Source organism: Glycine soja, unplaced genomic scaffold (genome assembly GCF_004193775.1).
Source record: "Glycine soja cultivar W05 unplaced genomic scaffold, ASM419377v2 tig00008929_1_pilon, whole genome shotgun sequence".
NCBI classification, from domain to species: domain Eukaryota; kingdom Viridiplantae; phylum Streptophyta; class Magnoliopsida; order Fabales; family Fabaceae; genus Glycine; species Glycine soja.
In genome coordinates, this window is record NW_021143654.1 from 14,639 (window position 1) to 35,721 (window position 21,083).

Below are 21,083 nucleotides of genomic sequence, written 5' to 3' on the forward strand. Positions count from 1 at the left end.
GCATATGCTGCTCTAAACAGTTGGAATATTTGTCTCTTTGCTAAAGCTTGTTTGCATTTTAGTGGAGAAAACACCGAGACTTTTTCAAGTCTCACAAGTTATCCAGAACTACGTAGGTCTGAGTTCCTCATTGGAGGATACGTAGGAGCAAAAGCCTCGCTTTTGTCGACCGCGCCGCTTTCTGTTACCATGACCCAAGAGCTGGTAGCCCGCGGAGACACCTTACGGTTATCCGCACCTCGTCATTTAGTGACCCCAAGTGTGATTGATGAGCAGAGGCCAATGTGGTCATCTGCGCCTTTTCCGGAGATGTCAGCATTTTCCGATGGAGACTTTTCAAGTCTCACAAGTTATCCAGAACTACGTAGGTCTGAGTTCCTCATTGGAGGATACGTAAGAGCAAGAGCCTTGCTTTTGTCGGCCGCCCCATAATCTTTGTCATACTGACCCTGAGGTCATGTGACGTGCACCCTTGTATCATCCAGAGGCGGCGGGCCCGATGATACGCGGAGATACCTTACGGTTATCCGCACCCTTTTGTCATCCAGAGGCGGCGGGCCCGATGACAAGCAGAGACCAAGTTTGGTCATTCTGCACCCTTGTATCATCCAGAGGCGGCGGGCCCGATGATACGCGGAGATACCTTACAGTTATCCGCACCCTTTTGTCATCCAGAGGCGGCGGGCCCGATGACAAGCAGAGACCAAGTTTGGTCATTCTGCACCCTTGTATCATCCAGAGGCGGCGGGCCCGATGATACGCGAAGATACCTTACGGTTATCCGCACCCTTTTGTCATCCAGAGGCGGCGGGCCCGATGACAAGCAGAGACCAAGTTTGGTCATTCTGCACCCTTGTATCATCCAGAGGCGGCGGGCCCGATGATACGCGGAGATACCTTACGGTTATCCGCACCCTTTTGTCATCCAGAGGCGGCGGGCCCGATGACAAGCAGAGACCAAGTTTGGTCATTCTGCACCCTTGTATCATTCAGAGGCGGCGGGCCCGATGATACGCGGAGATACCTTACGGTTATCCGCACCCTTTTGTCATCCAGAGGCGGCGGGCCCGATGACAAGCAGAGACCAAGTTTGGTCATTCTGCACCCTTGTGTCATCCAGAGGCGGCGGGCCCGATGACAAGCAGAGACCAAGTTTGGTCATTCTGCACCCTTTTATCATCCAGAGGCGGCGGGCCCGATGATACGCGGAGATACCTTACGGTTATCCGCACCCTTTTGTCATCCAGAGGCGGCGGGCCCGATGACAAGCAGAGACCAAATTTGGTCATTCTGCACCCTTGTATCATCCAGAGGCGGCGGGCCCGATGATACGCGGAAATACCCGAGTGGTCATCCGTATAAACATTCTTTTGCTATCTGTAAGACAGAACGCTTGATAGCATGCAGAGGCTGACATAGTCTTCTGCACCTTTTGTTCCTCCGGGAACAACAAGTCATTTACATGTGGAAATTTCATGGTCACCCGCGACTCTCGTCAACCGAGAGGAGCGAAATTAGTGTCATACACTAATCTTCGTCCGGGGACCTTTGCTTGATGACATGCGACCTTTCTTTGGTCCTTGTGAGGTGCTTGGCACCCATCATTAGGCAATTTGTGAAATTCCGGGAACGACAAGTCATGGTCACCCGCGGCTCTCGTCAACCGAGAGGAGCGAAATTAGTGTCATACACTAATTTTCGTCCGGGGACCTTTGCTTGATGACATGCGACCTTTCTTTGGTCCTTGTGAGGTGCTTGGCACCCATCATTAGGCAATTTGTGGAAATCCGGGAACAACAAGTCATTTTGCATGTGGAGATTTTATGGTCACCCGCGACTCTCGTCGAATCGAGAGGGACGAAATTAGTGTCTTATCTTTACTTTCCTTTTATCTCCAATAAAAGACAAGTAAAGAGGGGCAACTGTCATACCCTAATTTCGTCCGGGGACTTTTGCTTGATGACATGCGACCTTTCTTTGGTCCTTGTGAGGTGCTTGGTACCCATCATTAGGCAATTTGTGAAATTCCAGGACATGCCGAAAAACCAAAAAAATATTGATGCACAATCCGTAAGTTTCCGTGACACGCCGGAAATCAAATGGAAGCATCGTTGCATAATTAAGTGAGGTTCCGTAACATTCCGTAAGTCAAAAAGGGGATGATTATGTAATCCGCAAGGTTCCGTAACATTACGGAAAGAAAACAAGTATCGTTACGAAATTCGTAAGTTTCCGTAACTTTACGAAAAAAGAATCACCAAAAAAAGCAGAGGGGGTGTACTTAGTAAAAATGGGGGTGCAAATAGCACCCAGGCCCACTTGGGCCCTCCAGAATATTCCTCCAGAAGGCTGTTGCTTCTGGAGGAAGCAACCTGGCTCGCCTAGGCGAGCTGGGCGGCAACCACCTCCCCTATTTTGCTATAAATAGGGGAGGAAGTGAAGAAGGAAGGGGTTCAGCCCCTTAGGCACTTCTCTCTCTTTCGAATTTGCTTGGAAAAATTGTTTCCGTGAAGAAAATCTAAGCCGAGGCGCTTCCGAAACGTTTCCGTAACGTTTTCCGTGAGGAATCTCGCAAAGGTTTCAACCGTTCTTCGACGTTCTTCATTCGTTCTTCATCGTTCTTCGATCTTCAACGGGTAAGTACCTCGAACCAAGCTTTTCGATTCATTCTATGTACCCGTAGTGGTCCACATTGTGTTTCGTGCATTTTTATTCTCATTTTGTTTACTTTTTATACCCCCTCTTGACGTGCTTAAGCCATTTTACTTAAGTCATTTCTCGCTTAACTTAAAAATAAAATAAATTTTCACCGAACGTTTGAATTGTATTATCCGTTAACTTCGGTTAAAATAAATTCCGACCGTTCGGTCGTGCCGTAACCACGTTGGAAATCAAAAAGAGGTAAAAAATAATATAATAATAAAAAAAACATCTTTTAGCAAAATAAAGCGGAAAATCAATCGGACGTTTTCTCTTTGGGATTTCTCATTCTTAATCGAATTGATTAAAAACTAAAGTGAAACTAAGGCTAAAATCAACTCGCCTAGTCAAGCTCGTCTATAAAAAATAGGCTTTTGAAGTTTGTCATTTCAATTTCTCACTAAGTAAAATGGATCGTTTTTAAGGTCCAAACGCCTTAAAAAGATCACCACTTAAGTAAAAAAGAATCATTTGATAAGAAAGAACTACGTAGGTCTGAGTTCCTCATTGAGGATACGTAGGAGCAAAAGCCCCGCTTTTGTCGACCACCCCAAGAGATCGTTAATGGTCCAATGCCTTAACGTTTCTCTCCTTTCAAAAACAAGAGATCGTTAATGGTCCAACGCCTTAACGTTTCTCTCCTTTCAAAATCAAAAGATCATTTAATGGTCCAAACACCTCAAATGACCTTTTTGTTCAAATCAAAATATATCTTGCAAAAAGATAAAAAACAACTTAACCAAACACTTTGTTCCGAAAGAACTACGTAGGTCTGATTTTCTCATCTCAAATTGAGGAATACGTAGGAGCAAAGGGAAACACCCTTGTCGACCACAAAAAGAGAAAAATATCAAAAGGGTATAAAGGATATAAAGACATAAAAAGGGAACATAAAAATCAAAGTCACGTTTGCACATTCGATTAAAGGCTGCCGTCCCTTGGGACGGACGTGCGGGGTGCTAATACATTCCCCGTGCGTAAATACAACTCCCGAACCTTTCACTTAAAAGTTCGTAGATCGCGTCTTTTCCGGTTTTTCCGACGTTTTCCTCAAATAAACGTTGGTGGCGACTCCGCGCGTATTCCTTTCGTGGAACTCGCATCCTGCGAGTCTCGCGTCGCCCTCCCGCCGAAGGGTAGGTTGCGACACCAACAAAACTAACAAAATTAACAAATTTAACACAACTAACAAAATTAACAAAGCTAACAAAACTAGCAAAACCAAAGAACACTCCCCCCATACTTAAACAACACATTGTCCTCAATGTAGCACAAGTAAAAGATTAAAAGCAATTAAACCATCAAATAGAATCGGAAAAATGTAATAAAAGTAAAGAAGGAGATAGGAAAAGAAAAACTCCCTAAGTCATGGTGGAGGAAGAGTAGGGTGGAGTAAGGAAGTCTCTTCCACCACTATGTCCACTAAAGAAGGGTTTGTGAGGAATGGCTTAAGTCGGTGTCCATTGACCTTGAAGCTCTTGTTTGTGGAGTCGCTTTTGATCTCAACTGTACCATAAGGAAAAAACATTAGTAACAACAAAAGGACCAATCCACTTAGACCTCAACTTACCACTCATGAGTCCAAGCTTAGAATTATACAATAACACTTTTTGCCCAACCATGAAGTCCTTCTTAATTATCATGCTATCATGGAACTTCTTAGTCTTTTCTTTGTAGAACTTGGCATTCTCATACACTTCTAGGCAGATCTCATCTAACTCACTCAGTTGCAACTTTCTTTCCTCACCAGCTTGATCCATAGAGAAGTTGCAGGTCTTCACTGCCCAGTATGCTTTGTGCTCAATCTCAATTGGAAGATGACATGCCTTTCCAAAGACAACCCGATAAGGAGACATTCCTATGGGTGCTTTGTAGGCAGTCCTATGTGCCCAAAGAGCATCATCAAGCCTGGTACTCCAATCTTTCCTGCTTGGCTGCACAATCTTCTCTAAAATTCTCTTGATCTCCCTGTTAGAAATTTATGCCTGTCCATTGGTTTGGGGGTGGTATGGTGTCGATACCCTGTGTACAACCCCGTACTTTTAAAGCAAGGCATGCATTGATTTGTTGCAAAAATGGGTTCCTTGATCACTAACGATTGCTTTAGGTACTCCAAACCTGCAAACAGATTAGATCTGACAAAATCTGCAACAACCTTAGCATCATTAGTTCTAGTGGGCTTGGCTTCCACCCATTTTGAAACATAATCAACTACAAGGAGAATGTAAACATAACCAAAAGAGACAGGAAAAGGGCCCATGAAATCTATGCCCCAGACATCAAACACCTCACATAATAGCATGGGTTGCTGAGGCATTTGTTGTCGCCATGTAAATGCACTTCCTGCTCTCTGACACTGCTCACAAGTGCTACAAATCTTCCACGCATCTTTAAAGATGGTGGGCCAATAAAAGCCACAGTCAAGCACTTTGCGAGCTGTCCTTTGAACACCCAGATGACCTCCCGGTGCGGAAGAATGACAAAACTGCAGGACTGAGTCAGTCTCATGATCTGGAATGCATCGTCTAATGACCTGATCACTGCACAATTTCCACAAGTAGGGGTCATCCCAAATAAAATTTTTAGCATCACTTTTAATTTTATCTTTTTGATCCTTACATGCTAAGGGAGGAAAAATAGAGGCAACTAAATAATTGACAATGTTAGCAAACCAGGGAGTAGAAAGAGAATCAGAAATACTATACAATATATACAAATGATCATCCGGGAAATCATCCTGAATGGGTGAATCCTCATCAGACACACGTTCGATCCGACTCAAATGATCAACAACTAAATTTTGTGCTTCGTTCCTATCACGGATCTCCAAGTCAAACTCTAGGAGCCAGAGCATCCATCGGATCAATCTAGGCTTTGAATCAGCCTTCTTCAACAAGTACTTTAAAGCTACATGGTCAGTATAAACAATAATGCGAGTACCAAGCAAATAAGAACGAATTTTTTCAAGAGCAAAAACTATGGCTAATAGCTCTTTCTCAGTAGTAGTATAATTCGCTTGGGCAGCATCTAAAGTCCTAGAAGCATAATATATCACCCTAGGCAATTTATCAATTTTCTGAGCAAGGACAGCCCCCAATGCATAATTTGATGCATCACACATAAGCTCAAAAAGGGGTGTCCAGTCGGGTGCTTGGATGATGGGGGTGGTAGTCAGTGCTCTTTTGAGGCAATCAAAAGCCTCTTTGCATTTATCATTAAAGTCAAACTCCACCTCCTTTTGCAACAAGTTGGATAGTGGAAGGGCTACTTTGCTAAAATCTCTTATAAAGCGCTTGTAGAATCCTGCATGACCAAGAAAAGATCGCACCTCTCGCACGCAAGAGGGGTAAGGCAATTGTGAAATAACAGAAATTTTTGCAGGATCTACTTCAATGCCCTTATTGGAAATAATGTGGCCTAAAACTATACCTTGCTCAACCATAAAATGACATTTTTCAAAATTTAGAACAAGGTTAGTTTCAATGCATCTATTCAAAACCTTTTCCAGACTATCCAAACAAATATCAAAAGAGGATCCATATACAGTGAAATCATCCATAAACACCTCTATGCAATTTTTTAAAAAATCACTAAAATACTAATCATGCACCGCTGGAAGGTACCAGGGGCATTGCACAGGCCGAAAGGCATCCTCCTATAGGCAAAAGTGCCGAAGGGGCAAGTGAATGTGGTCTTTTCCTGATCCCCAGGAGCAATAGTGATTTGCATATAACCAGAAAAACCATCAAGGAAATAGTAGTGAGATTTACCTGCCAGGCGTTCAAGCATTTGGTCAATGAATGGCAGTGGAAAATGGTCCTTTTTGGTAACCTGGTTCAACCTCCTATAGTCAATGCAGACTCTCCAACTGTTCTACACCCGAGTAGGAATCAACTCCTCCTTCACATTTTTTATCACGGTGAGGCCGGTTTTCTTCGGGACTACCTGGACGGGACTCACCCATTGGCTGTCGAAGATAGGATAAATGATTCCATCTTGCAAAAGCTTGGTTACCTCCTTCTTCACTACATCAAGAATCATCGGGTTGAGTCTTCTCTGTGGCTGTCTTACTGGTTTAGCCCCATCCTCTAAATTTATCCGATGCATACATGTGGAGGGGCTAATACCAGGAATGTCCCCCAGGGTCCAGCCTATAGCCTTCTTATGCTTCTTGAGAACTGCTAACAGCTTCTCCTCTTGCTCATCAGCAAGGGAGGCAGATATAATTACTGGAAAACTTTTGCTATCATCCAAGTAAGCATATTTTAAATTTGATGGCAGAGGCTTCAATTCTGGTGTGGGAGGCTGGATAATGGTAGAAAGAGATGGTTTCTCAGCCTGTACCTCATAAAGAAAGTCAGAGGTATGTGTACTTCCTGAAACATGGTTAGTTCTATCTGACTCTACAAAATCAATCTCAAGAGGTAAAAAATCACCAGACATATAATCAATATAAATTTCAGATTCACTCTCAACATCAAATTCAGACATATGATCAAGTACAAATTCAGATTCAATGCATGAAGAGTGACAGGCATGCAGAATAGAATGAAGATCAGTCATGTATTCATCAACAATATGGTCAATTATTTCAACATGAAATATAGAAAGATCTTCTGATGGGTGTTTCATAGCATCAAGAATATTAAAATGAATATTTTTATCACCAAACTCCATAGATAGTGTGCCTACATATACATCTATCTTAGTTCTAGCAGTTTTCATAAAAGGTCTGCCTAGAATGATGGGAACTGATCCTTTAGAAAATCCCTCCTCCATATTCATAATATAAAAATCAACAGGGAAAATCAGTTCACCAACTCTAACTAAGACATCCTCTATGAAACCAGCAGGATAGGCAACACTTCTATTAGCTAAATGAATTACCACATCAGTTGACTGCAAAGGACCTAGAGGTAGAGAATTAAAAATAGACAGAGGCATAACACTAACAGAAGCTCCTAAATCTAGCATGGCATTGTCAAACTTATTGTTCCCTATAATACAAGGTATACTGAATGTACCTGGATCTTTACATTTTTCAGGGATTTGGGGAACAGATTTACCAATCAATGCGAAGACATTTCTGCCCATACTAATTCTTTCACTTCCTTTAAGCTTTCGCTTATTAGTGCACAGCTCCTTCAAGAATTTAGCATATCTTGGAATTTGCTTTATTGCATCCAGCAGAGGTATGCTTACCTCTACTTTTCTAAATGTTTCCAAGATCTCCTTCTCTGCCTCTTCCATTTATTTGTTGGAAATTGCTCTTGGAGGGAATGGAAGAGGGATATGCTGCTTCTGTAAATCAGAATTACCAGTCGAAGATTCACCTACACAGAAATTGTTAGGTAACTTACTCTTTAAATTTTTGTCATCATCTTTTTTTGGAGTAGAGTGAAGTTGGGCAGGTTCATTTGCGGATGAGGAAGATGTTGCTGGTTGAGGTCCTTGACATTGCTTTCCCGACCTCAATGCAATGGCACTCACATTTTTGGGATTCTGGACAGATTGAGAAGGTAATCTGTCAGAATTCTAGGACTGTTGTTGATTTAATTGTGTAGCCAATTGTCCCATCTGATTAGTTAAGCTCTGAATGGAGGCTCTGGTCTCTTGTTGAAACTGCATGTTTTGCATAGTCATTTGCCTCACAAGTTCTTCAAGGGAAGGTTGCGGAGGAGCCTCAACTGTTTGTTGTTTCTAGGGTTGTTGCTGTTGTTGTTGTTGCTGCTGGATTGGTGGAGGAACGTATGGTCTGCTTGGGCCAGCAGCATTCTGAAAATAAGGCTGTTGTTGTTGCTGTTGTGAAGGACTCGACCATCTAAGGTTGGGATGATTCCTCCACCCGGGATTGTACCTGTTACTAGAGAGGTCATAATTGTTCTGTTGTGGCTGATTTTGCTGCTGAGGTTGAGGAGGTCTATTGTAGATGTTTGCAGCATAAGCTTCAGGCTGTTCAATTGCTGCACAGAAGGGAAAAGGTCTGTGTGGTGGTCGGCAAAGGAGCATAAACCACAGAGTCTTGTGACAAGTACAGACTTCTGATTCAAGGCCAGCTGGGTTACCAGGTTAACCAAGGCATCTAGTTTACCCTCTAGCTTCTTAGTTTCAGCTTATGAAGATGAATTCGTGGCTACTTCATGCACTCCTCTAATGACAATAGCATCATTTCTGGCACTAAACTGTTAGGAGTTGGAAGCCATCTTCTCAATTAAATTCCTAGCCTCAGCAGGGGTCATACCACCAAGAGCTCCACCACTAGCAGCATCAATCATACTCCTCTCCATGTTGCTAAGTCCCTCATAGAAATATTGAAGAAGTTGCTCAGAAATCTGGTGGTGAGGGCAGCTTGCACACAATTTCTTGAATCTTTCCCAGTACTTATACAAGCTTTCTCCACCAAGTTGCATGATGCCTGAAATGTCTTTTCTGATGGCAGTGGTCCTAGATGCAGGGAAGAATTTCTCCAAGAACACCCTCTTAAGGTCATCCCAACTGAAAATAGACCTGGGAGCAAGGTAGTATAGCCAATCTTTTGCCACTCCCTCCAGAGAATAAGGAAAAGCCTTTAGAAAGATATGATCTTCTTGGACATCAGGGGGCTTCATGGTGAAACAAACAATATGGAACTCCTTAAGATGCTTATAAGGATCTTCACTTGCAAGACCATGAAACTTGGGCAGCAAACGTATTAGTCCAGTCTTGAGAACATATGGAACACCCTCATCAGGATATTGAATGCACAAGCTTTCATAAGTGAAATCAGGTGCAGCCATCTCCCTAAGAGTCCTCTCACGAGGTGGAGGTTGAGCCATGTTCTCAATATAAAAATTAGTAGTGGAATGCTCAAAATCAGAATATTTAGAATCACTAGCAACAGAATACTCAGAATGCTCAAAATGCACAAAATGATCAGGATGCACACTATGCCTAACTAATCTATGAAAGGTTTTATCTATTTCAGGATCAAAGGGTTTTAAATCGCCTGGATTGCCCCTAGTCATGCACTATATGCAGCAAATAATGTGTTTCTCAACAAGCACCTAACAAGGGGGTAAAACTACAACTATACTCAAATGATATCAAAATGAGCTGAGATTTTGTGAGGAACACCCTAAAATCATGAAAAGATAGCACAAAAATTTTCAGACAAAAATTCAAAGTCTAACTATGAAAACTACCTAAGCAAAGTTTAGAAAAATAGGACAATAATACTTAAAAAAAACTTAGTAAACGGCTGATTTTTGGAGTTTGGGAGTCCTCAACCTACTTCAGCAGGTTACCACAGTATAGGAATATTTTTTCTATCCCAAATGCAAATATAATAATAGTTATTCTGATACCCAGAGCAAAAGTTATGGTCGTTTGAAGTTTTGTTAAACACAAGTTCTCAAATTTTTTTGAATCTCTCAAATCCAGCCACACCAAGTGTTCCTGGTATTTTTCACACAAAATATGAATCAAAAGAACCTACCACACAAAAATTCAGCCAAAAATAACAACCCTAACCATCAAAACAAAAATCGCCAATTAAATTGTAAACAGTCGTCGCTAATGTAATGTTGTGTCAACAGTAACACATAATCAGTCTCTAATTTCGTCGATATGCACTATTCACAGCAAAACATAAAACTGAAACAGGGGAAACGTTGAACAAGGGGTACTACTAAATTGCAAAACAGGACATCAAATAAAACAGAACAACGCACTAACACAACATACTAATACCACACGAAAGCATAAAACAACTAAACATAAAACACAAATCACTAGCTATTATGAACCTTTGGACATTGCTCCCCGGCAACGGCGCCAAATTTGATCGAGGCTGTACCCGAATCAAATAAACATTAAAATGCAGTAACTAGGAAGTGATCCTAAGTCGTTTTCCAATGAGCAATGATAAACCAAATGTTCATAACAGATAGTAGGAAAATAGTAACGAATTGGGGGGGGGGGGGGGTTGGTTGCTTTTGTAAATTAAACAGCGAATAGATGTGAATTAGACAATATCAAAATTAAAACACGTTGCTTCCCCTTGATTCACAAGCAAGTCTCTTATCCTAGGTTACGAGTGTTTATCCTTTATCAGTTCAACCACTTAATCCAACCCTAAATTAAATTACTAAGCGAAATTTAACATAAGGCATTCATTATGTGATTAAGCAACACATACACCAATTAATCATAAATGATCATTAAGCATGAACGTAAATTAAGCGCAGAGAAAATAATGGCACATCAGAGAGGATGAAAATGATGGTCATTCCTATTCTTCTACTGGGAGTAGAACTGTTAAGGAACCTAGAGTTGTAGTTCAAACCACAAGTGAAATTGACATACTTGATGATGGATATAGGTGGAGGAAATATGGACAGAAACTAGTTAAAGGAAACCCAAACCCTAGGTATTTCCATCTTTTAGATTTTAATAGAAGAGTTTAACTATGATGTACTATTGGACTAGTGTAAAAAAAAAAATGATTGTCAATCAATCAAAAATCATCTCGGTGGACTTTTAAGTTAGTTATTACAAAAATCAACGAACTCAACACGATTTGTAATTGGATGATAGTGTAAAAAAGCATTTATACTATTTGTTTTTTTCAATTAAACTCTTAATAGAATTGATTAGTCGTATGGTTTTAACTGTTACAATTTCTATTATTACCTACCAGTTAAGGCCATGAATTAAGCAAATTCTTTCTGTAGGAGTTACTACACATGTGTAGCCCTGGGTTGTCCAGTGAGAAAACATGTTGAGAGAGTTGCACATGATATGAAAGCTGTGATTACAACTTATGAAGGGAAACATATCCATGATGTACCTTTAGGACGAGGAAACTCAAGCTATAGCATGAATAGAACTTCTCTAAACAACAACACCAACACCAATATTGTAATAGATCCTGCCCCTATTAGGCCCTCCGCAGTGACTAATTATTCTAACTCAGCAAGTTTCACAAACTCACTTCATGACACAAAGCCACCAACATCTGCAAGCCAAGAACCTTTTCCAATGGACTTGGTGTTGAGCCCCGAAAGCATCGGATTTTTGGCTAATGACCCGTTTCTTCAGTCTTTTTGTCAAAGAACTTTTAAATTTGGAAGCAGAAGAACACTAGAACGTTACACATAAAAATATCACTTATATGTTTATGTATAGAGTATAGGAATAAGAAATTCATGAGCATCTACTAATTTTGGTGTACTAAGATTAGAGACTACTGCTACAACTTTCTAAAGCTTGACAAGAGTTAGGCCTTGTTTAAACTTTCAATTTAGTCATAGGAGAGACAGAAAATGTGTTGACCTTGAATTCTATTATTCTTTTGTTGCTTTTGTTCAATTGCTTTCTAAGATTAATACTAGTTGTTGGAAATTTCTACTTTGGTATACAAATGTCTACTCTTACTAGTTATGGTTACTTTGGGTTGTGTTGTTGACTATAAATTTTTCAATCAAAGTCCTTGTTTGTTCAAATTATGAAATAGTTAGTGGCTTCTGATTTAGTCAGCAAAATGTTCATGCTGCTGAGAAATTTGTCTAACTCTAGAACAAATGGTAAACTTATACTTTCTCACATTATTTTATTAACAAATCTTTCTACTATTAGATGGACCTCACATAAGTCCTACTAAACAATAAATGAAAACAATTATCCAGTTTATCACTGGTTTTGGTAAAACTTTTACCCATTTCTTTAATAATAGTACATCATTAAGGTGTCTCCTTACGTTTCTTGGTTTTTCATGATAGTCTTTAATTTTATTTTACAGAGGCTCAGTCATCCAGAGCCCACCTAATCCTTTATTGAGCACTTATTATAATTGAGTTGGGGGAAAAAGATGCTTTGTTATTAAGCAATTATAATAACTGACAAATACTTAGATTGATTAATTGTGTGCTTAAAAAAATAGGTAGCATGATCAAGGAAGTTGGTCTAATGATCAAAGAGGTGAATATTTAATCTTCGACTATTTCGCTTTAAATTCTAAACTTAGAGAAATAGTTGTCCTAAATTATTCTTAGGATGAACTTGTTGTATCCTAGAGAACTTTCACATCATATGATGGATAAATCTTTGAAGATAAAGTGAATTTTTACATCTTAGATAATTTGTACATATTCATATATTTATAAATTGTGATTCCTGAATGATTGATTAGTTTATAATTTATTATTGATCGTGATAATCAACAGTTGAAACAACACAAAGTACAATGAGACCCAAACGCATTACCAATTTACATTGCTATTTTGCATACACATACTAATTTTTTGTAAAATCAATGCAAACAAATGTAATCATATAAAAAAAGTGAAACAAGCATGGGTAAACTTCAAGCAGCCAACAAATTCACAATGTCAACAAATTCATAAGCATGTTGCAAACACCAGCCACATATGAATGAAAGCTATAACAAATGAAGACATTGGTACTTACTACATGACGGCCGGAGGCAGTTGGAAGCAATAGACAGAATGCGCTAGCTGTCACGGTGAGACACACAAGAGTGAGATAGAGTAGTGCGGGCACGACATAGCTTGCGGTAGACTTCGGAGGTCATCGCGGAGTAAAGGGCCAGACTGCAGAAATTAAAGGCACATTTGTATTCAAAGAGTGAAAAGTGAAAATTAAAGTAATTAAAAATCTGATGACTTCAAAGACATTTTTCGAAAAATCGTAGTAGTCGGGTTAGAAACAAAGACAGTTTTTATAAAACCGCCTTCGTAACATTCACATCAAAGGCGATTTTATAAAAACCATCGTTAACGCCTTAAAGTAGTTGGTATTAATTTCAAAAATGTCACCGCATGTTTTACTACATCAGTTTTTCAATAATCGACAAAGATGCAATGATGTTTTACTACCCATTTTAAATATTGGATCACGTGTTATCATCACAGTAACATAATTGTCGATCTTTTCTACAATTGCTCACATGCAAATCAGTTTTAATATAATTTAATATGTAATAGATGATTTGATTTTTGCTTACTAAATCAGATTTGCAAGTAACTAATTTTTAATCACTAACTCATGTTAATTTCTCTCTTTATCTCTCTAATTTCTAACAAATTTTCAAAAGTATCCTTGGTTTTAAAAAATTTATTGCATAATATTTTTTTATTTATTTTACCTTCTCTATATATTTTATTTTTGTTATTTCTTTTAGCTTGCTAGAAATCATTATAATAACTGTTGTAAAAAAGAATTCATTATAATAACCATTATCGTATAAATGTTTTGAATCACATGCACGCCATTATTGATTATTACTCCATGAACTTTGGTTTATTTATTTGATGGTTTCTGTATTTTGTAGTTTATTTGTGAACTTTGGTTTTGTTTGCAGAAAGTAAAGAAAATGAAGATTGTGTTAAAATTTAACTCATTAAAGAAAATTATTTTTAATTTGTTGAAGAATACCTATGGTGAGGAGGAAGATCAATTTTATGTGCCTACAAGAAACTAAGTGGACAGGTGAAAAAGCGAAAGAATTAGACAACTCGGGATTTAAGCTGTGGTATATGGGAAAAATCAGATCAAGAAATAGGGTAGGGATTATTGTGGACAAGGAGTGGAAGAAGGATGTCGTGGATGTAAGAAGAGTAGGAGATCGTATCATAGTCTTAAAATTGGTTGTGGGACAGGACACCTTTAATGTTATTAGTGGGTACGCACCTCAGGTTGGGTTAGCAGAACACTTTAAGGTAAAATTTTGGGAGGATCTAGAAGGGGTACTTCAGGATATACCCCAAGGAGAGAAAGTTTTCCTAGGAGGGGATCTCAATGGACATGTAGGTAGCGTGGCTAGAGGTTTTGAGGGGGTGCATGGGGGTTTTGGCCTAGGGGAGATGAATGGGGAGGGTAAATCCATCTTGGAGTTTTCGGAGGCTTTGGATCTTTCTATAGCCAATACATGGTTTAAGAAAAGAGAGGAACATCTTATCACTTACAAAAGTGGAGGGACATGTTCTCAAATAGATTTCTTCCTTATCAGGAAGTCTGATAGGAAGTATTGCTTGAACTGTAAAGTTATCCCGGGAGAGAGCTTGACTACCCAACATAGAGTTTTGGTTATGGATGTAAGAATTAGAGATAGGGCAAAGAGAAGAAGTCCTCTGGTAGCACCAAGGATCAAATGGTGGCACTTGAAGGGTGAGAAACAAGGAATCTTCCAACAAAAGATATGGGAGGGTTGGTGTGGACAATCACAAGGAAGTGCAAATGATATGTGGAACAAGATGTCCCAAGAGATTATTAAAGTGGCTAAAGAGACGTTGGGTGAATCTAGAGGTTTTGGACCTAGGGGTAAAGAATCGTGGTGGTGGAATGAAAATGTTCAGAGCAAAGTTAGAGTAAAAAAAGAGTGTTTCAAGGAGTGGTCTAGGTGTAGAAATTCTGAAACTTGGGATAAGTATAAGATAGCTAGAAATGAAACCAAAAAGGCGGTGAGTGAGGCAAGAGCCCAAGCTTTTGACAGACTATACCAAGCTCTAGGAACCAGGGACGGAGAAAGATCTATATATAGGCTTGCTAAGGGTAGAGAGAGGAAGACTAGAGATTTGGATCAAGTAAAGTGTGTTAAGGATGAAGAAGGCAAAGTCTTAGTGCATGAAAAAGATATCAAGGAAAGGTGGAAGGCGTATTTCCACAACTTATTTAATGATGGATATGGATATGACTCTAGCAGTCTAGACACAAGAGAAGAGGACCGGAACTATAAGTACTATCGTCGGATTCAGAAACAGGAAGTAAAGGAAGCGTTGAAAAGAATGAGTAATGGTAAGGCGGTGGGGCCAGACAACATACCTATTGAAGTGTGGAAAACTCTTGGAGATAGAGGTCTTGAGTGGCTCACCGAACTCTTTAACGAAATTATGAGGTCAAAACGCATGCCGGAGGAATGGAGGAGAAGCACGTTAGTGCCAATCTATAAGAACAAGGGGGATATACAAAATTGTGCAAATTATAGGGGAATCAAGCTCATGAGTCATACCATGAAATTATGGGAAAGAGTGATCGAACGGAGATTAAGAAAGGAGACTCAAGTTACTGAGAATCAATTTGGTTTCATGCCGGGAAGGTCGACCATGGAAGCGATTTATTTATTACGGCGGGTGATGGAGCAATATCGCATGGCCCAACAAGACTTGCACTTGATTTTTATTGACTTGGAGAAAGCGTATGATAGAGTGCCTAGAGAGATTTTGTGGAAAGATCTAGAGAAGAAAGGGGTTAGGGTTGCATATATTCGAGCTATCCAAGATATGTATGATAGGGTATCGACTAGTGTTAGGACACAGGGTGGAGAGTCAGACGATTTTCCCATCACAATTGGTTTACATCAAGGGTCAACCCTTAGCCCCTACCTTTTTACCTTAATTCTGGATGTCCTCACGGAACAAATCCAAGAGATAGCGCCGAGATGCATGCTTTTTGCAGATGACATAGTCCTCCTTGGAGAGTCGAGGGAGGAGTTGAATGAGAGGTTGGAAACTTGGAGACGAGCTCTAGAAACACATGGCTTTCGCCTAAGCAGAAGCAAATCGGAGTATATGGAATGTAAGTTCAACAAAAGAAGGAGGGTTTCTAACTCAGAGGTGAAAATAGGAGACCATATTATCCCTCAAGTCACACGGTTTAAATATCTTGGGTCTGTAATACAGGATGATGGGGAAATTGAAGGGGATGTGAATCATCGCATTCAAGCAGGATGGATGAAATGGAGAAAAGCATCGGGGGTGTTATGTGATGCAAAGGTACCGATCAAGCTAAAGGGAAAGTTTTATCGGACTGCGGTAAGACCGGCAATTTTGTACGGAACAGAATGTTGGGCGGTCAAGAGCCAACATGAGAATAAAGTAGGTGTAGCGGAGATGAGGATGTTGCGGTGGATGTGTGGTAAGACTCGACAGGATAAAATTAGAAACGAAGCTATTAGAGAGAGGGTTGGAGTAGCGCCTATTGTAGAGAAGATGGTGGAAAATAGACTTAGGTGGTTTGGGCATGTAGAGAGAAGACCGGTAGACTCTGTAGTGAGGAGAGTAGACCAGATGGAGAGAAGACAAACAATTCGAGGCAGAGGAAGACCCAAAAAGACTATAAGAGAGGTTATAAAAAAGGATCTCGAAATTAATGGTTTGGATAGAAGTATGGTACTTGATAGAACATTATGGCGGAAGTTGATCCATGTAGCCGACCCCACCTAGTGGGATAAGGCGTTGTTGTTGTTGTTGTTGTTGTTGTTTGTTGAAGAATACCTATGCTTACAATAATTATATGTGATTCTAAATTATTGAAGATGTCAATTTAATAATGTTAATGTTGTGCGAGTGCTTTCTAATTTTTTATTTTTAAAAAAACATATTCATTGATCAATTGTTTTGAGATCTCATACATGTAATCATTTATTTCTCTCTCTCTCTTTCCCGTTTCAAGTTAGTTGTTTCAATTCAAGAAGGAAAGTATTTTCATTTCAGGATATTTGTGTGAATTACAAGTCGGTCAATGTATCAATTTCAAATCAATTATTTGTTTTACTCCCTACTTGCATTAGAAAGAAAAAAAAAAACTCCCTCCATTTTTGTCGGTCAAATTTCTTCATTAGCATCTTATTTTATATCCTCTTTGGTGTGTATCTTTGATGATGTGTGTATATATATGTATTTGATTTAGGAAAAAAAAAATCGATCAACAAATTTGAGTAACCTATTAAAATAACAAGCACAACATGTAACAATCATAACAGAACAACACCATAAAATAATTCAAACAATATAACAAAAAAAAACAATATACCATCAATAAAAATTGCAATTAATAAATTTGAAAGACCAATCAAATTCTTGCGCACATGCAAGTGATCACTAAATTAAGACTACACTCTCCCCTTTACTTTAGAAACGTGAGAGCAAGTGCGAAAGTTGTTCAACAATTGGTTGTCTCAAATTTGTTTTTATATGATTTTTAGTAGATAAATGAAAAGAAGCACGTACTATTATTAATTTCAGATTAGGAACAGAGAAGAGAGTGAGAAATTATTTACGTTATAATTTTTATATGTGATAAAGGTATTAACTAATTAAATCTATCATAAACAACTTGTTATTATTCCATTTTTGAGGATGTTATGAGTGAGTGATATGGTTACGTTACCGTTGTCGCATTCAATTTTTTTTTTGAAAAGACATTACTTAAATTTATTTAAATGAAAATTTGTTTGACATTATTTGACAACTAAGTGTGTAGCGTATGATAGTGTCAAATTTAGATAAATATGTGTTTTTAATTTTATATTTGTTAATTATAATTATTTTATCTAAATTCTTATATTCATTATACTTTCACTTTTATGTTACAAAATGATGGATTTTAGATAGGAGTCACATCAAGACCCATTCCTAAATCAGAAATTAAAATTTTTATTAATATTTATTGATATTTATTTATCATACAGTTATTTAATTAATTATTTTATATAAAACTTCTAGTTGAACCTACACAATCATGACCGAAAAAACTTTGTTTCACGACCGTTATTAAAAAAAAATCGTATTAGAAAAACTATTATTCTAAGAAGATTATTCCAAAAATCATCTCAAAATATCTATAATCTAAAATGATTTTTCAAAAAATTATCTTAGAATATCTTTTATTAAAAAAAATTAAGAATTTGAAGACGGTTTACTCAAAAACCGTCTAAGAATGTCTTTTTCTAAAAATAATTAAAAAATCCATTGCTTTTTCTGCATAATAAAAAAGATTTATTCATGAAATGATGTAATATATAACAAATCATATATGTTACTTTAATAACTATTTAAGTGACATATCACATAACATATCTAAATAATTTATAAAGATTAAATTAAAATCACTAAAATAAAATTTAACCATGAGTACATATCGTAAACTAGAATTAAATTGACCTAAGTTTGATTCCCTCAGTTCTATTTTAAATGTCTTAAGTATAGAATTATAAACCATATCCAGATATATGTTTTCTCATCCAAAAAGTTTTTCGCATAACCAAAGTTCATGTCTCAATATTACTTGCTCTTCTTTGGTTCTTTAGTATATTGAACTATCAAAGCTTCAACATCCTTCCAGAACAGGTCCTTAGTGAACCTCCAATCCAAACAAAAACAGACTAATGCACTAAATACAAGATGAATGAAATATCAAATATTCCATTATAGGCAATACAAAGATGAATAAATAAATAAATATCAACACCCTTAGTTCATGAAAAACCTATAAATATAATAATCACCAAGCAAGCAACTAGTTTGCATCACTACTTGTAAGACTTCTAGTCAGATATCATGACTTAACCCCTTTAAATCATTTGTGAAAAAGGAAGGATAATCCAACTTAAAACTAAAGCAACTAGAACCCTAAAAAATTTTAGCATGTTAGGGTCAATTCAAATTCCAGATGATAATGTATCAAAGTTAAAATAACAAAGATATAGGTACTATCTGGATTAAATTTCCAACCTAAATAAAGATGTACCATATTCAATGTAAGAATTTTTCCAACCTAAATAAAGATTGGCATTCAGCTTGCTCCACCTCTTCAATAGCACCAAGTTTCTTCTCCAACTTCAACTCATTGTAGTATCATTCAATTTCCTTCGACACCTCCGAGACAGCCTTTCGAAGCTTTTTCTGATTCTGTTCCTGTTTAGGAAACAAATTAACACATAGAAAGTGTCAAACTATATGTATGTTAATTGAGAAGAAGACAAGAAGAAATAAATGTAAAGTAGCTAAGAAAGTATTTGCTAGAGCGCGTACCATGTAAGAAAAATTAACTACTAGCTTGCTCTTAATAATTTGTCTTTGATGCCAAATGGACAATATAAAGTGAAGTCAGATAAGATTTTTTAAGTAGCGATGCATTTGATTGACAAGTGACAACTCGAATGCCTTTACAGAGTAACTGTATTTGTACATGCAAAGTCCTCTATCAATACTTATTAATTGGTCCACTAGCCCTGCAACAAGCTTGCTATATTGATATGGTTTAGCTAAGATGTAATAAAAGAAATATGTTACATCTACATGTTGAGTAATAATAAATCTAATGCATTTCATCACACACTTGTAGCTAGCTAGCTATTCCCTGTTTACAAAGACATTTGGAAGTTGGAAATTAAACTAGTTTTAATCTTTTGTGTCTGGCTTTAACTCGTAAAGGTTCAGAAAACGTTGCATGTATACAGAGCAAGTGGCCGCTACTATACCATACGGAACTTTATGCATACGTGGACTGCTCTCTATGGTTGAAAGTTAAATAAAGAAGCAGTCTAATTAAGGAAATAGAAAAACAGCTCTATCACGGTTATGTAGATATAAAAACAACACCGTGGCAGACAGCTTAACCAAAACAAACAAATATAATGCAAAAAAACCAAGATAAATTATTAGGTGGTCTTAAATTACTACCTGTTTATAGTGTCAACCAATATTAATGTTTATATAAGCTATATTCAAATTTTATAATTTATAAAAAATAATTACTAACAATTATGTGTCATAAAAATTAGTCGTAATTATGATAATCTAAGACTATCAAATAATTCCTCCCAAACCAGAGAATTAAAATTACTTAATTATTAGAATTTGAACTTAAGACATAACCCAACCTTTTAAAATTAAGCTTAAGCCTAAGACTTGTACAGATTAATTACATTTTGTTCCTGTACAAAGAAGTCAATTGATCATGCAATACCACCAAAAAGGAAAATAAATGTTTAATTCATAAAAAGAAAATCAACATGAATTTCAGATTGAATAATACCAGGCCTTCTATAATTCTGTCAGCCCTATCATACTTTACTTGTCTCTCTGCCCCAAAAGAAGCTCCTTTGGAAGCTCTTCGTAGGCTGCAGCATTTCCATACTTCTCCATTATGGCATTTTTTGTTTGTGACTTCAGCTTCTCTTTTATTATCTTAAAATTGTTAGTGCTTAGCTTTACTTAGTTTTAAAAGATTGGCTAAAATTTTGTTAAAACATAAGCACTTAGACAATGAAGGAAAGCTGGAGTTGCTGCACATGATGTCTAACATTATGTCATGGAATCAGATCGGGCTGCACAATGCACAAGGCAAGATAAAATGTCAAATGAAGAATTGAAGCTGCAGGATCCACGATGTCGGATACAATGTCCAGGACATCCTGCCCGAAAATACTGGACACATAAATCTGTTATATCTTTAACAGATTAATGTGCAGTCAGCAACAGATTAGGAGCTCTATCTTTAGGAACGAATTAAAAGATAATTAAAGATCAAATTACAAACTTTGAATAGTTTCGTTCAGGGATTAGAGATTGAAGATAAAAACTAAAAGATAAAAATTTATCTTT

At 37.8% G+C, this 21,083-nt stretch overlaps 1 protein-coding gene, 1 long non-coding RNA gene and 1 other non-coding gene across 3 annotated transcripts; 2 read left to right on the forward strand and 1 right to left on the reverse strand.

Moving 5' to 3' along the window:
* Positions 1-9,030: 9,030 nt before the first annotated feature.
* On the forward strand, positions 9,031-9,137 carry LOC114404220. The gene has a single exon (XR_003664863.1). It is a non-coding gene; the product is annotated as a small nucleolar RNA R71 (small nucleolar RNA).
* Positions 9,138-10,945: 1,808 nt separating this feature from the next.
* Positions 10,946-11,838, forward strand: LOC114404218 (probable WRKY transcription factor 33; the record flags this gene model as incomplete). Its single annotated transcript, XM_028367291.1, has 2 exons — positions 10,946-11,107; positions 11,412-11,838. Coding segments are annotated over 2 exons (589 nt in total), but the record flags the coding sequence as incomplete, so codon positions are not given.
* Positions 11,839-18,883: 7,045 nt separating this feature from the next.
* LOC114404219 lies at positions 18,884-20,705 on the reverse strand. Its single transcript, XR_003664862.1, has 2 exons — positions 20,515-20,705; positions 18,884-19,391 (listed from the first exon to the last, which is right to left on the reverse strand). It is a non-coding gene; the product is annotated as an uncharacterized LOC114404219 (long non-coding RNA).
* Positions 20,706-21,083: the final 378 nt, after the last annotated feature.